Consider the following 16236-nt stretch of genomic DNA (forward strand, 5'->3'; position numbering starts at 1 on the left):
GATCGTGTCATCGTCGTGTGAATCTTCAAGGATACCTTCACCGGTGAGTGGAGGTTGTGACCTGTTATCGCGCTGTCAGAACTCAACGTTCAACCTCCACCATGTAGTGTTGTTTCATCCAGGACGTTCACCGCCCTTCAAAACGGCAGATCTAGTGGTGCAGAGAACCTTCTTGGTCCGTATTACTGTTCCTGATTATCGTAACTGTCAGAACTTATCGGAAAGCTTCATATTCACTGGTACTTTGTGTTTAAAGTCAGCGTGCCGTTCGAAATGGAAACCCTTCCTCTCCCTCTTGAGGTCATGCAGACCATATTCGCCTTTAGCCTAGACACACGCCTTCTTCATCCCAGTAGGGCACCACTACTCCTCACACAGATATGTGCCGAATGGCGGAGTGTGACACTTGCCACACCATCTCTCTGGAGCACCCTCCGTGTGCCCGTCACAGACAATGTGTCAGTTATCCCTGCCCTACGGGGGTGGCTCGACTCCTCGAAAACTCTGCCTATCGATTTCGAGGTGGACTTTTCGAGCCACCCCATTTTATTATACACCCAGAACAGCTACTCGAAAGTCCTGTGCACTCATGCAAGTAGGTGGCGCAAAGCGATCATCAAGTTGCGTTACGAGCAATCTATGAGCACATTTGCTCGCCTTCTTTCTCCTGGTACACTCTCCATGCTGCAAGAAATACAGCTGAGACCTGGCTGGGACGAGTTCAGTACAGATTTTGGGGAGTCCGATCGGCACCCAAATTGGTCGTTGATAGCTCTATACAACTCTTGTCCAGCCCTGCACACTGTTTCGTGGGAGGAAAGGGGTGCCGTCGAGGCGCTTTCACAACTCTCGAGTCACTCAATCCGCTGTCTCCGCATAGACATCTATCTCGAGAACGTCAGGCGGCCATTCAACGTATCTACGCTCGAGCGTTGCTTTTCGCAATGTCCAAACCTTTCCTCGCTCGAGATGTACCTTCCTTACGTCGACGAGGACTCCATTACCTACGACCGCGATGCAGGGACTCCGCTGGTCATCCCACACCTTCGTGAACTCAGCCTTACCACGGCTAACTTCAGCGTCCTGGCATCACTACTCGCCAGAATTCAGATTCCCCGTCTAGAAGAGCTGTATATTTATGTCGTCAGTGACGCTGATTCCGCGGACTTCGCCACCCACCTCCATGATTTTTTAGCCAGTTGCAGTACCTCGCTGCGGAAGATCGAACTCGTCTCCGACCAAGTCCTTCGTCACCCCCATACCACCCCTGCGCTCTCAGGCCTTCCGAACCTGACATCTCTGTTCCTTCACGACATATACTACCCTGGCGTGCTCACCAACCTTTTCAAGGCCCTGGCACTTCGCTTCTCGCCGTCTGGGCGACTCATCTCAACACAGAATGTTTGCCTACGTCACATATCATTGGAAATCGACCACCATACCGTTCAAGATGCAATGAACATCCGATCGGAGGTCGCGCATCAAGAATTAGAGGACTTCTTCGCCGCGACGGTCAGCCTCATAGTCTCGCGTTGGAAGCTTCCGCGCAACGCCTTGTCGTTTGATGGACACGAGGTCGAACCTCTTACCACCTTCGACGTGGGACAACATTTCGTCGATCTTTACCAGCATCAGTATCCTTCGACATGGCCATCCGTCGCACAAGGCTGGAAGGCCGTAGAGGGGATGATCAGCATTCTGCAACCGTAGGGTTGTAGTTGTGCAACCATGTTCGTCATACCATGTATCTATCCTTCGTAGTTTGCACGCTAATCCCTTCTATCTCGTCCCTCCAGGATATGTGGCTCTACTAAGCACGCCCCTACCCTCTCACATCTCAGATCATAGCCAACCTCGATATTACTCGCTATCGCCTGATTCGAACGATCGATTATAACCCCCCTTCACTTGCTCTCTATCTTCATCGTCTATAATCGCCACCCTTCAAGGTTCCCTACCCCCTCTGAGTCTCTACCCCACCCCATAGTTACAATCTACTTCTGCTCAAAAAGGGCTGATGTTGCAGTAACCTTCGGCCATGATCGTGCGGCCCGAGCAAGAGACGGGACGGCGAGATCATTAAGGGGCATTCTCCTGTTACGACTAGTGACATAGTTGGACCTTACATCTACTATCCGACTTCTTTCAAATCCACACCTCCACATGATCCTCCCATCCCCTTTGTCTTTCTCTCCATCGACTCGTTTTTCTATCACCTTCGTTTCTAGCCCATTTCACAATCTGCTGATATTCAACCCTTCCGCGTCTCATCATTCCGTTTCTTTGGATGCAGTATCGCCGAACAGATAAAAAGCAATCAATACAAACTCCTCGTATCGAACATCTTCAGCCAAGTCTTCTTCACAGGAACCTGTCTCGACTTCGGCCACACCGGTCTCACCTCCTTCACCTCGCCCTGTCTCCGTTTTCGATCCTGATCGACTAGACCATCCTCCTCCTCCTCGACGTTCAAATCCCTCGTAACGACCCAATCGGACCACCCTGGAACATCCTCGGTCCTCATACTTCTATTCCCATACTCCTCGACGTGCGGATAAGTGAACTGGCGGTAGAAGCCTAGGAGTTTGATTGAGGGACTGAGGTGAGATAGCATCGATATCACGGCGAGCTTTTCGGACGCGAGTGAGGCTTCTGGACGGGGCTTGGTGGCGGACTGAATGACGGGTAGGGAATGGGTAAAGATTGGGAGACGGAGGTGTGTGAGATGCGTGAGAGGGAGAAGAGGAGCTATGTATTCCATCTAGCACGATACACGTTCAGCACAATAGACAATAAGGATCAAGTCCAAAGTGAGCATCACACCCGCGAATACGAAAGCACCCTCACCTCCGTGAACGCATCCAACTCGCTCTGCCCCCGCATCTGCATCTGCCGCGTACTATACCTCACCGGCGCATCCTCAAACGACCTCTTAACCTCCAACCTCCTCAACTCGGGAAACGCCTCCGCCAAACACTCCAACAACTCCGGCCTCATCTCCACACTCAACATCGCTCTAAAATCATACAACTTCCGCTCGGGATGTGAGCGCAGAGCTGCGACGATCTTCCGGAGACCATTACCGTCTATGCGCGGTACTTCGTCCTCGGTAGTTCTGGAGCCACCGGTGACTGGCCCGACGCGGCGGAATAGAGGGTGTGAGGGGGGAAGAGGGGAAGAGAAGGCGAGGAGGATGGTGGAGAGGTGGATGGAGTGGACGGAAGGTGGGAGGGTGTGGAAGATGAGGTCGCTGGGATCGGGGTTCGAAAGCGCGAAGATTTCGAGGTTTGGAAAGAGTGCGGAGAGCGTTCTTCGCACTCGGACGATCGTCTCTTCTGAATCTGGGTGCGGATGTAACGAGTCGGGTGAGAGTGGGATTGCGACGGGTGGGACGACTTGGAATGAGAATGGACTGCTGGTGGCTTGAGACGGGACATCGTCAGATACGCCAGACGGGGGTTGAGGATGGATGAGAGCGAAGCTGAGTTCGCGAAGGTTAGGCATGTTCAGCAAGTTTGTGAGATCATACGGATTCTCGCCGAATCCTGTTGTACCAGTCCCGCTACCAGAACCCGAAGGACACATCCCACAAAACACAAGCCTCTCAAGCCTCGGAAACTCCTGCCTCCCCAGCTCCTCAAACCTCACCAGCTCCAGGTCGACCTCCAAATGCATCAGCAATCTCATGCTCAGACTCGTCGCTGGTGTAGCACAAAGCAGAGACCGCACGAAGTCCTCCGCCGTGTCCTCGTCGTATAGTAACTCCGAAACTCGGAGCTTCGCCTTGAAATTAGCGGGTTGGGAATGATAGTGCGGTAAGTATAATGTTGGGTCCAACACTGGACTGCAGTGGTCGATGGATGTCCACGGGACGGGACGGGTGAGGACGAGACGCTGGAGGTTTGCGGCGGACGAATGGAAGACAGGTGGTGGTTTCATGGTGAGAGGCATGGATATGAGTTCTAAGGTGGATAATGTAGGAGTGGAAAGCAGGGCGGATATTATGTAGGACGGAGAAGGGACGACGAGGTCGAATGTTACGGTCGTGAGACTTGATAGTTGACAGATGAGAGGAAGGAGGTCTCTCCAGTTCAGGGCTCTGGCCAGATGGCATGCTATATAGAGGTGCCTACAGTAACAGCAACATGCTTCCATTAACTTGATCGAATACTTATGACAGGACACAAAGCCTACCTGACGAACGGCGCCACACTCGTCGGAACAATCTTACAAACCACCATCCCCCCCTTACTAGTGGTCTTCACGCTCTTCCTTCCAACGATATCGACATATCGAGGCCACTGAACGTATCTCCAACGCCACGTCGAAACGATCTCGTGAAAATATCTGCATATCAGAGCCAGCTCTGAGGCTTCCGTGTCCTGCGTCGCCAGGCTGGACAGACGACATTCGAGAATTAGACGCTCGATGTCGGGATTGAGGTGGCGCGGCCTCGTAGTCGTCGAGATCGGCGTCTGCATGGCAGCATTCAAAGAGTTGCCATTATCGTCAGGAGGGTGTGCTAATCGTGCATTGTGGGGCGACGGATCGCTGCTAGGCATTGTACGCGAAGACTGTATAGTTCCAGTACAAGCTCGGAGTCACGGTGGATTCCTCGTTTTCCGGCCAACGGGAATTGATGCTGAGAAAGAAGAACTAAGCCAGATTTGGCACATCAGTTTATGTTCGAACCTTGGCCGTCCCCCGGGAGCACGATACTGTAGAAACTTACCGATATAGCGACCGTCGACGAACGACCTCCGGAACTGTGAAGACAGTCGCAGGGCAATCTACCGGTGAATCAACTTAGATATATGTATGCACGCTAGGGATAATCAAGAGATAATTATTGCGTTCACTTGAAGACCCGCTGGCAGGATCGGATGGACCGTCTGCCCCAGAACATATGCTAGTATATCTTGCTTGAATATGTAGCGTGGCGCCGTCTGGAATAGAGCTATATAGATGGTACTGTGATGCGAGTCCGAGGCCTCGCTCGGTGTGGCCTCCAATGTGGAGAGCAGCAAGACGACGCGTGTCACGAAACGTGAGGATTTCGAGGAGGGTGGCATGCCCTAACCTAGGTCCGATCTGAAATCGCATGGCGCCTTATTACAAGATCTAAATGGCCTTCAGACCAGACGTAGCCCGCGACAAGATAAACACACAACCGGGGACAAAATTGAGCACATGATAATTCATGCGTTGAAGTGGAGACCTGAAAAAAATGAGCATGCAGACGATCCTATACAGGGGAGAAAGCGAAATGAGCGGACAGAAAGAAACGATGAGAACACGGCAATGATCACAACAAGAAGAAAAACAAATCAGTAAACACAGCAAAAGAAAATCACGCATCACCACTACCACCAACCGTCATGATCTGTTCGAAGCCCCATCAACTACCTCCCTCCCCCACCGCTCAATCCCTTCCACAACCCTCCCCAACTCCGCATTTACCCCCTCCCTCTTCCTCGCTCTCTCTTCGTCTCCCTCCCTCCTAAACAACTCCACGAACCTCTCACCAACCCAGAGTCGTAATGGCGCATGCCCCACTCCCACATTCACGCCCGCACTCGAGCCGCCAGACGCCGCACCTCCGCTCGCATTCGCACCCTGTCCCTCCGCCCTCCCTGTGCCGCTGACCGGCTTCCCTTGCGACACTGGCTTCCCCTTCGAAACCGGCTTCCCCGCCCCCTTCGCCGTAGCCTTCGCGACCGCGCCCAACCCCGCCGCGAGCTGCTCACAAGTCCTCAACATGACCTGCGCGTGCTCGCTTGCCGTATGCAGATAATGCGCCGATACGAGGGCGAGGATGAGCGCGCGGAGGTGGTTGTCTTGTGCTTTGGTGGCGAGGGAAAGGGCGGCTTTGAGGTGAGCTCTGTTGTGAGGGGAGGAAATGAATGTCAGATTGGATTGAACAACGCAAGGAACGAATGATAACATGATGGAAAAACCTCAGGAACTCACTTCGCCCCAATAATCTCCCTCGTCCCACACAAACACGCAAGCACCAAATGTCCCACAGCCTCCAGCGTCCCGCCCAGCCCTCTACACGCCTCCGCCGCCTCCTTGCCCATCTCTGCCAGCTCTTCGTCGGATATCTCGGCCGCGAGGTCGTCGACCTCCTGCCCTCTGCCTCCATCGCCTTCTCCTTCCAACTCGTCTTCGGATTCGGATTCGTCGAAATGGGATGAGGGCGGATAATCGCTGCTCTCGCTATATCCCATCTCCGACTCGAACTCGGACTCCGTCATCTCGCTTCTCCCCCGTGCCCGCCCCTTACCTTTCCGATCCCTCTCGCGTTGTCGAGCACGCGCTCTAGCTATCGCTTTCGCTCGGATCCCGATCCTCAATAAGACTTCCCCCGCGCTCGCAGACGCATAAACGAATCTTTCTCCCTCCGTCATCACATGCTCGGGCTCATCCTTCTGCTTCGAAGTTAGCTTGGCCTTGGTTTTGCCCTTCTCTTTCTCCTTGCCTTTCCGACTTCGATTCGCCACATTCTCTTTCTCCGCCTCCTCTACCTCTCTTCCCTTTCCCCTCCTCTTCGGTGTCTCCTCCCCCTCCCCCTCCCCCTCCCCCTCTTCCCCCATCCTCTCGCTCACCCGCGTCTCCCTCCATCGCACTACCAACGCTCGCCCCACCCCTCCTAGCGACCCACCCCGCAACTTTATAACACCTCACCGCCTCCTTCCACTGTAACAGCCCATGATAGAGATGGGCATGATGGAGCGTTATGCGGGCTGCGTAGGAGGGGAAAAGGGAGAAGTTGAGGGTGTGGGTGAGGAGGGATGTGAGGTGCTGTTTGGGGCAGGGAGGAACAAAGTAAAATATTGTCAGCGATCCGTCCAACAAAAATAGCCAGACCAGCGACGCAGGATCGTAAGACGTACCTGCTGAGCGACGTCGAACTCGGAACGCATGATTGCGACCTGTCAATGCGATACGGTGCATATAGTGTCCGTCAGTTACACGCATTCATCCAGGTAAACGCATATATCCAGGTATTGGGTGTGACAGAAAGTGTAGAGAAGAGCGGGGAAACAGTGAACACCCAACGAGAAGAGAAGAAACCGAAACCGAATATGGGAAACGAGAACCAGAGGAAACGAAAAGAGAAACAGGAGAAGAAAGAGAAAACACGCACAGCGACCAACTCCGAGATCAGATCCGCCTTCACCCTCGCCAATCTCTGTTCTACCTCGTGTAATTCGCCGTATGACGCCCACGGCGGGACTGTACATCACGGGGCGCATATATCCGGGTACGAACGCATATATCCACACAGTATGAGCATAAGAGCGATGAAATAGACGAAAAGAGAAGCAAAAGGTCAATATATGCGTTAACCCCACCACTTAGAAATACTACTTACGCAACATATCCGGTGCCCCACTCTCTCCTCCTTCTCCCCCAGCCCTACCCCTCCGTTCATCCAACTCAAGCAACCTCAACCCCTCACTCGCAAACACCCTCCTCTTCGGTTTCCGTCCCACGACGTCGCGCTTCGAGACCGCCGAGAGCAGGAAAGAGAGAAAGAAGAAGAGGCGGGGGTGGGTTGTTTGGATGAGGAGGGGTGGGCCAGGGGGGAGGGCGATCTATCGTTCGTGGCCACGATTAATAGCCAAGTAATGTTAGCATATATCCACTCGTCAGCATATATTCACTCGTCTCCGCGCAAGTAAGAAGAATGGATTCAGGAAAGGTACGGTAGATAAACGCACCTCGACCCTCCCCTCCCTCCCCCCTCTCTCCAACGCCCCCGAATCCAAAAAACTATGTAAATGGGAAACCCGCGGGGACACGTTGGCCGCGTCGCCGACGTGGAGGAACCAAGTGATGCTCCAGACGAGGGTGTGGATCGCCATCGTCGTCTCGAATGGGTTTTCGTAGTCTACGAATTCTTGAGTCGAATCTGGGGCGCGTTTTCGCTTGCTACCTGCATTGGGTGTCCCATGGGTGGGAGGGGGATCGGAGGCGGAAGGAGAGGTGGAGGGGATAATGTAAGATAGACCGAGAGCGGTTTCGGTCTCGGAAACGGCGCGTGCGACTTCGGTCCATAGACCACATGAAACGAGCGTCCCGAGTCTAAGAACACGAACGAGAAGGACGACGTGGACGTGTCCGTTCTTCAACGCCAGAGCTTCGAGTTCTTGAGATACGTCGAGAGCGGCTTGGATATCTTGGGGTAGAGGGTTGGAGGGTGACGATGGTGCGGATGAAGGAGATGGGGAGGAGGGAGCGGCGAGGAGGTGATGAATGAGGGTTAGGTGGGTGATGTAGATGAGCGAGGGAGGGTCTATAGGAGTGAAGGAGGAAAGGAGACGGCGGAGAATGGTGCGTGCGAATTTGTGGTTGTGTTGCCAGAGCGAGAGACGGGCGTGGAGCAGGTTTAGGTGGTGCTTATATAGTCGCAACGAAGCGTTCTATAGCGCTACAATTGTAAGAAAATCATTTGGTATAAATGCAGAGAATGTGCCCGACCTTCTGCGCTATGAGTAACTACGGCGAGTGTATGCGTTAGAGGGACGAACAACGGACAGTATATAATCGCACTTACGCCTTGGCTAATAGCAGTCTGAACCTGCACCACATAGTGAGCAACCATCTACGCACAACTTAGACACCACGAAGAGACATACCTCACCAACGATGCCCCCGGCCCACTCCCTACACTCCTCCACTTCATGCCACCCCCCATCGATCACACACATCCCAATCTCGGCCCACGATACCCACGCACGACACTCCACGTCCGGATTCAACGAAGCTGAAGAGGATTGTGGGGAAGCGGAAAGCAGTTTCTTGACGGATGTGAGGGAGAGCATGAGTGAGGTGGGGTGTAAAGGGTGTGTTGGGGGATGCATGAGCAGGGAAGGGAGAGATATGAGGAGGTGTGGAGCGGGGAGAGGTGCTAGTTGTTGTGTGCTTGAGCTCGAGGCTGGCTTGGTCGGACGGGACGATGATGATGATGTACGCGACGGTGGCGGCTGACTAGGGTCGAGTGATTGTATATCTGGCTGTATATCCAAATCTGAGTCCGTGCGCTGGCGTTTCGCTGGTCGTTCCATTTTTCCAGATAATGAAGCAGAAAATGAGCTGGAAGACAACGGCGACGACGACAGCAATGGCGAAGACGACTCAGGAGAAAGAGTGACAAGATAGCGGCGTGACACGACGCGTCGCGAAATCCTCACGTTCCGTGACCCACGCGTCATCTTCCTGCTCGCCACATCAGGCCACATCGGAGCCACAACGAACGACGTCGAGGACTCCCATCGCCATAGCTCTACTTTGGACGGCTCTACACTACCTAGGCACCTCTCTGACAGCAGGATACACCGGTTCATTTTCTCTGGCAAACGACCCATCGCCTGGGTCTTCAACCGAATGTAAGAATTATCCCTGGCGCGCGATTTTCTTCGTCGTGCACGTATCTGGGTTACCTCGCTGATAGTCTGCCCTGCGACTGTGTTCACAGCTTAGGATGCCGTTTGTCGACGGTTGCTATATTGGGTACACTTCTATAGTATCGTCATCCCGGGGGACGGCCAAGGTTCGAACACAGACGGTCTCTGATCTGTGCTACACCGGCGACGGCGACCACTCTGATCCACTTGGAGATCTGTTTGGAGCTAGTGAGGCTTGGGTTTTGTGATATGTGTCCTTTGTGTTATAGTGGTGGGACTGGTCCAACAGGATTCGAAGAAAATCCTTATGATCTGACAACCTTGATGAACATGCGTAACCTTCGCAAACTCAGCTTCGCTCTAATCCATCCTCAGCCCCCCGACTGGCCCATCTGAAGACGACGACGCGGTCCCTGGTCAGGTTTCTAGCGCTCCGTCCTCATTCCAAATCATTCCTCCCGTCGCATTGCACTCTTACCCGACTCATCCCATCCTGACCCAGATTCGGAAGAGACGATCGACGCTCTCTGCTCTCCCTCCAAACTTCGAAAGTGTAGTATACGAACCTGGAGCGTACAATTTGCACCGAAAAGTCACCGGACAAAAAGGTCTAAATTCCACGATTTTGGATCGGATCTATGTTAGGGTATCCTCATTGGACGCTCACGTTCCGTGACACACGCATCATTTTGCTGCTCGCCACATCAGGGGCCACACCGAGCGACGTATCGAACTCTCATCACCATAGCTCTATTCTGGACAACTCTACGCTATTTGTTCACCTTTTCGACAGCAAGATACGCTGGAATATGCTCTGGAGCATACGGCTCATCGACCTTGACTATGCAATAATCATCCCTAACGCACGTATTTCTTCGTTGTGCAATGTGCGTATACTACTTATCTCGAGTATCTAGGCTGACTCCGACTTCACTGCGACCACTTTCACAGTTCCGGAGATCGTTCGACGGTCACTACTGTATCGGTATCTTGCTATGGTATCATGGTCCCGGGGAACGGCCAACGCTCCAACACGTTCATCTTTCTCGACTTCCCGTCACATCATTGCAAGTTCTCACTGACTGGAAAACGAGGGCTCCACCGTGAATCTGAGATTGTTGCTTGTGCTGGAACTACACAGTCTTTGTGTCCAGACGATTCAGAATAACAGCGACTCATTGACCGATACGCCCTCTTGACAAAGCAAAAATGGAATTGGCAACTTTTTGAACGCGATTCCGACGCTATGTAAGACGCCGCGCCACCTCAACCCCCCATCCGCATCCGGACTCAGACGATAAGATCCTACGCTTATGAGCCATTCTTTCTAGATTATTCCCTAACGTCGAGATCTTCGCGCTTTGATATCCCACTCCTTACCCCTTCGTCCACTCCATGCACCTCCCCTCCATCCTCCTCGCCTTCTCTTCCCCTCTTGCACCCCTTGCACCCTCCATTCCGCCCCATCGGCCCAGTCACCGATTACTCCAGAAAATCGACAATCGGCAAACCCTAGTACGGCGTACGATAACGGATAGTATAGGATGGTAAAGCGTTGTAACGCCGCGCTTGGATCCCGGGCGGAAGTTGCATGATTTCAGAACGATGCTGAGTCTGTCGATGGAGATGAGACCAGAGTTGGTGGAGGGTTTGGCGGAGGAGTTTCCGAAGTTGAGGAGGTTGGGTAATGAGAGGTCATATGAGGATGAGACGGCGGCGTATAGGAATAATACGCGGCAGATGCAGGAGCAGGTGCGGGGGCGAAGGGAGTTAGGTGCGTTCACGAAGGTTAGGTGTATTCCAGTCATTTCTGCATTACACAAACCCATTTTTTTCTCCAATGGACATTGCACAGGCGTGATTCTCGCTGTGAATATGACCATGTGCAATGCATGTCGTATCAAACGCGTATCGTGCTAGATAGAATACATAGCTCCCCTCCTCCCTCGCACATATCTCACGCACCTCCCTCTCCCAATCTTTCTGACAGGTGGCGCTGCGCGCCGTCGCTCTTCTGGCAAGGCCCCCAACGATCAGAGAGTAGACCTTATATATTAGTGAAGAACCTAACATTTTATTGTATTCAGAATTTATACGCGTTGAAAATCATGTTTATTTCAGAAAATAATCGGCGAGGGAACGGTACGTCTAACAAGTAGAGGACATGAGGATCGTAAGTAAGCATAAACAATATCTATAACCGTTTCGATGACCATCCACTCCGTACTCATTCTTGCCATTCAAGCGAGTCATACAGTTTGCAGTCTACAAAGCTCTTCAGCGATCTCCACGCCTTCCCCACGACAGGCATCGCTGCATAAGGCTCTGAGCGTGTATACAAGCCGACGAGCGTCCTTCCCATTCCTACGACTGATAATGGCCGGATGGGCTTACGGACGATCGAAATCGCATTCCGCGGAATAGCCTCTGCCCTACGAGAGAGTACCATATCTGCCAAAGAAGTCAGAAAATCTTCGATATCCTCTGGGTATGCGTCGGCTGGAATGGGATCGACCACGTCGAGTTCGAAGACAAGGCGCTGCAGCACGAGGTTTTGCTCCGGGAAGGTTGGTTTTCGATTGTTGAAGTCGAATTTCAGGAGCCTGAAAATCTCGGCCCACTCGTCCAAGAAGTAGATGTGGCCCACGACTAAAGAAGAAAGTACCGGAAGACTGGCAAGAGCCCTTTTGTTTGCATCCTCCTCAAAAAGGCCTGCTACGTGAAGAGTGAGGTCTTGTAGCGTATGCGCACAGTCCTGCAAAAGGCGAAGAAAATGCGGACCGAGTATATCTGCGGCACCTTCCTCGTGTTCCCTCGATTCAATCCCAAGGGAGAGTGTGGTCAGGTTGGGGACGTGGAAGGAAGAGGCCAAGGCGGCCAGGGTATCAACGTCTGCCGCCAAAATTCGCAACGATTTGAGCTTTGGTAGAGGCAAGACTGAGTGTCCTACAAAGTTGACGTTGCTAAATGCCAAGGTGAGAGATTCCAGACGTTCACATCCGCCTACAAGCCCCAAAAGACCCCCAAGATCATATCCAAGTAAGGCCTGCGGCATCTCGTGATAGTCGTGTACGATCTTGAGGGCGCGAAGTGTTGGTGCAAATGTGAGTGGGGCTAGAGATGGGCGGGTCGTGGTGTCGAGAGCGCCCCAATTCGCGACCGAAAGAGTCTGCAAGTTGGAAGACCGGGAAAGCGCATCGTACACTGGGACACTCCGGGAGTCACGGTGAACATAGGGGTTTGTCGCGCCGAACCCGCCTCGGAGGTCGAACACGAACTGGCTAAGCTTGGGCAGGACGTTATGGTAGTTGTTGAGTTTGAGGGCGCGATCGAAATGGACACATAGAGCTTCCATTGCCTGTCCGTGGGTTAGCAATAGCGTGACGTTCTTCCAGTACCCGCAGAACGCCGTAATAACTTGTACGTATGCCTCTTCCAACTGTGCAGAGTCATATGGCGGAACAGCGAGAGAGATCGTAAGGGGCTGACGGCTCGACCATAGGAGCCAGGTGTACAAGGTTGAAGGTTTCAGCCTGAGCGCTCGGCGGCCCACGTATACGAAAGGCAGACTGATATTCGTCCAGAGCTGAGGGGTACCTGTAGCAATTTCTCGCCACACTCGGCAGACCCGAACAAGGGACATGCGTGTCCGCGCGAGATTGAACGGTTCATCGTCCTCGGGTAGACTAAGTGCGAAAACGCGGATAGTGATTTCGGCCGGAAAAGGGAAGGGGGGCATATTGAAGAAATTGTCGTTGGGTGCGTATGTTGTGGTTGGGATGGCGTATGCAAGCAAGCGAGGGAGAAGTACAAGGATTATAGAGATGTGAGACGGGGTGGATGGGTCCAAGAAGTCGCTCATGCCCACCTTTTATATGACTTTCAGCTAGAGCTTTGTCGGTAACCGTCTGGCAGAGATGTCATTGTTCCTAAAGCGGGCGGCCTGATAAGGCGTAGGCTTATCTACCGGCACTGAGATCAGCAATTTCGATCGCTGTGTACAAAGATATGCCCAAACCTCATATGAACGAGATAATTGTCTCGGCGGGCGGAGGAACAAAGCGTAGTATGGCACTGGGGCCAACGCTTGACAAAAGCTTTGTGAAGCTTCAATTCGGACCTGACTTCTCACCTTTACATATTGTACAAGCATTGCATAGAAGGCTTGGGCCTTTGATGCTAGGGGTGCCAACATACGGCGCCCGCAGACCCGTAGAGCCCTTGAGGAAACGTCGTCAAGATCATTTAGGAAACGCGAAGTGGTGCTCTAGAGTTGGAGGGCGGCAAGGGCGCTGCCCTGCCGCCGCAATACCCGGCACATTTGGGATAACGCCACATGGTGCATGCGCATTATCAACAGGTGCCCAAGACACAGTCAAACAGAAAATCTCGATACGGGAACGCATGAGAACATGAATCAGCGTGCCACTTCGCCTCGAACGAAATGAGCCTCGGTAGATGAGACATGGTTAGGCCGGCGACACCGCGACCAAAATTGCTCACCGTAGGGTAAGTACACATCAAAGTGCACGATCTCTACCAGATCCTCCCACCCCTTCAAGACAGATGCCTGTGTTGAAATCGGCTGCTGATGCTTGCAAACAGCGATGAACCACCTTCCTACTTCGAGAGATCTAAACGGATGGATGCTGTGGCCTTCGAACGACGTGGCGTTCCGCAGAAGTTTGTATCGTGAGAGGATGACGATCGAGAAGAACTATCGGAACTCTTCTTCGCCCCCTGGCATATCTTCTTGTATGCTTAGCGATAAGTGCCGCAGAGCGATATTCGGAGGCGAAACAAGTCGTCTGGATGGTGAGGAAATGGAGCGTTAACGCTGGGAAGAGGTTGTCCAGCGGACAGGTGTCGTCGATATCGTGGAGGACGAGGGAGGTGAGATTACGGAAGTTTGCTTGGATGTGCACGATGGGCGGATGCTCGAAAGATATATTGGAGATGAACGTGATTTTCGTAAAACGTATGAACAGATGGAAGAATGAGGGCGTGGGTGAAACCGTGGCTCTCGGATCCTTGGCTTACGTTCAGCCTTCGTCAAATCACAAGCCTGAGCTGTAATAAGAGTAGATATCAGAAAGCGGCCGAAAAAGTTGGAAGAGGTTCAAGGAGGAAGGAAAGATACACACACACATGTCGACCGGATTTCTACTCAGAGTCATCCTCTGACGGAGGAAATTTCACTATACCATCCATGTCTTTCCATCCTTGTTCGATAATCGGCCATCTCTCCGGCCATATCGACGCATAATTGTGCTTGTAGATATCGACGAAGAACTCCCCTACCTCGAAGGTTACGAGGGGATGAACCTCACTCCCTTCGAACGAGACAGCATTCTCGGGCAGTTTCCGCCGCGAGAGGACAAGGTTGACTAACACGGCGAAAAAATCCTCAATCATTGGCTGGGCCGTCTCCGGTTTGATCTCGAACGCATCTAAAACTGTAGTATAACAAACCTCTAGCGAAATATGCTCGAGGGCGACGTTCTGCGAGGAAAGTAGTCGTCCAGACGGTGAGAATCGTAGGGTGAGGGCTTTGAAGAGGCCGATGAGCAAGGTGGGGTTGTAGATATTGTGGAAAATGAGGGAGGTAAGGTTGGGAAGGCTAGTGAGAGCAGATGTGAGGTGCGGATGACTGATGACTTCATCGGAATCGAGTTCGACCTTCTTCAAAGAGGAACTGCTGTCGAGGAAGAGTGTATGGAAACGATGAGCGAGTTGAGACGCATCACCGCCGGTGCCAACGTAGAGGTGGAGGTTTTCGACGCAGGAGAACCGTATCCTGACAAGTAAAGACGCAAGGACATTGAAGTCTGAGGTCACGACGGAGAGGGTGTACACGTGCGATACAAGCAATGGAGGGCTTGACTCGCTATCGGAGATGACTATAGCCTCCGCCGCAAGGGAAAGACGGATATTGATCGAAACCAGGCTCGGGCATTGAGAAAAGCACCTCTCCAGGGTGGATACGTGGAATGGCTGCCGTGCATCCTCGAGTTCCAAGGATATGTAGAGATGCCGTATCGAGCGACTCGAGAGGGACGCAAGGGATTCGATGGCGCTACACTCCCATGCGAGTGTTTGAAGGGCTTCACAGGAGTTGATTACGGTGAACAATGCCCAGCTCGCATGTTGAGCCAATTCTTCAAAATTGGCGCTGATATAACCGGGTTTGAGTCGAAGTCTGATTTCCCGTAGGTTGGGGAGCGACCCGGGCTTGAGAAGACGGGCAAGAGTATCCATCGATTGCTCATAATTTAGACCAACGTAGACATTGCGCCATCGTTGTGCATGAGCGCACATCATCTTCATGTAGCTGTTCTGAGAGGATAACGAGATGTAGCTGTGGCGAAAATCGACGGCATAGTCCACTGGTAATGGTCGCGAATAGTCGAGCCATGCGCGTAGCGTCGGAATGATGTGAGCACTAGGTACAACTGGAATATGGAGGTCGTTCCACAGGGTTGGAGTGGAGAGAACCACGCGTCGCCATTCACGGCAAACCATCGTAAGGAGAAGCGGTGCCTTTCTGGGATGAAAGGGGCCATCGTCTAAACAAGAGGCGAAAACAGTCTGTGCGATTTCGAGTGGGAGTGGGAGGGTCTTCATCTGTGCTGAGAAATGATACTGATAATCTTAGTGAGATCGATGAGTTTAGCTACATGCATAGCAGTACACACCAAGCAGGATGTACGATTGCAATGGTGAGTCTTTTATCTAAACAACAGTGACAGTCTTCCAGCACGTCGTTAATCCGCACAAAAGTAGCAAGATTGGTCAGTTAGGATAGAGTACAATCCGGAGACTG

At 52.6% G+C, this 16236-nt stretch overlaps 6 protein-coding genes across 6 annotated transcripts; 2 read left to right on the forward strand and 4 right to left on the reverse strand.

The window, feature by feature from the left end:
* Positions 1-273: 273 nt before the first annotated feature.
* STEHIDRAFT_167948 (uncharacterized protein) lies at positions 274-1968 on the forward strand (the record flags this gene model as incomplete). Its single annotated transcript, XM_007303340.1, has 2 exons — positions 274-1730; positions 1797-1968. The coding sequence occupies one exon, from the start codon at positions 274-276 to the stop codon at positions 1708-1710; it is 1437 nt and encodes a 478-aa protein (XP_007303402.1). The 3' UTR covers positions 1711-1730; positions 1797-1968.
* Positions 1969-2100: 132 nt separating this feature from the next.
* STEHIDRAFT_120837 (uncharacterized protein) lies at positions 2101-5236 on the reverse strand. Its single transcript, XM_007303341.1, has 3 exons — positions 4733-5236; positions 4195-4656; positions 2101-4129 (listed from the first exon to the last, which is right to left on the reverse strand). Exons 2-3 carry the CDS (start codon positions 4560-4562, stop codon positions 2818-2820), a joined length of 1680 nt encoding a protein of 559 aa, XP_007303403.1. The 5' UTR covers positions 4563-4656; positions 4733-5236; the 3' UTR covers positions 2101-2817.
* Positions 5237-5291: 55 nt separating this feature from the next.
* STEHIDRAFT_167950 (uncharacterized protein) lies at positions 5292-9074 on the reverse strand (the record flags this gene model as incomplete). The annotated part of the gene is made up of 10 exons (XM_007303342.1): positions 5292-5881; positions 5971-6481; positions 6609-6804; positions 6897-6935; positions 7151-7239; positions 7379-7601; positions 7728-8429; positions 8488-8505; positions 8564-8587; positions 8646-9074. 10 exons carry the CDS (start codon positions 9072-9074, stop codon positions 5377-5379), a joined length of 2736 nt encoding a protein of 911 aa, XP_007303404.1. The 3' UTR covers positions 5292-5376.
* Positions 9075-11018: 1944 nt separating this feature from the next.
* Positions 11019-11457, forward strand: STEHIDRAFT_156088 (uncharacterized protein; the record flags this gene model as incomplete). The annotated part of the gene is made up of 2 exons (XM_007303343.1): positions 11019-11165; positions 11404-11457. The coding sequence occupies 2 exons, from the start codon at positions 11019-11021 to the stop codon at positions 11455-11457; spliced, it is 201 nt and encodes a 66-aa protein (XP_007303405.1).
* Positions 11458-11640: 183 nt separating this feature from the next.
* Positions 11641-13275, reverse strand: STEHIDRAFT_156089 (uncharacterized protein; the record flags this gene model as incomplete). Its single annotated transcript, XM_007303344.1, has 1 exon — positions 11641-13275. One exon carries the CDS (start codon positions 13273-13275, stop codon positions 11641-11643), a length of 1635 nt encoding a protein of 544 aa, XP_007303406.1.
* Positions 13276-14576: 1301 nt separating this feature from the next.
* On the reverse strand, positions 14577-15935 carry STEHIDRAFT_167951 (uncharacterized protein; the record flags this gene model as incomplete). The annotated part of the gene is made up of 1 exon (XM_007303345.1): positions 14577-15935. The coding sequence occupies one exon, from the start codon at positions 15933-15935 to the stop codon at positions 14577-14579; it is 1359 nt and encodes a 452-aa protein (XP_007303407.1).
* Between the last annotated feature and the right edge of the window lie 301 nt (positions 15936-16236).

This window comes from Stereum hirsutum (assembly GCF_000264905.1).
Source record: "Stereum hirsutum FP-91666 SS1 unplaced genomic scaffold STEHIscaffold_6, whole genome shotgun sequence".
Taxonomy (NCBI): domain Eukaryota; kingdom Fungi; phylum Basidiomycota; class Agaricomycetes; order Russulales; family Stereaceae; genus Stereum; species Stereum hirsutum.

Coding starts and splice junctions, on each gene's coding strand:
- STEHIDRAFT_120837 (XM_007303341.1), bottom strand. CDS start 4,562: ATGCCTAGCAGCGATCCGTCGCCCCACAATGCACGATTAGCACACCCT. Junction 4,130..4,194: donor AGTGTGGCGCCGTTCGTCAG/GTAGGCTTTGTG, acceptor CTGTTACTGTAG/GCACCTCTATATAGCATGCC.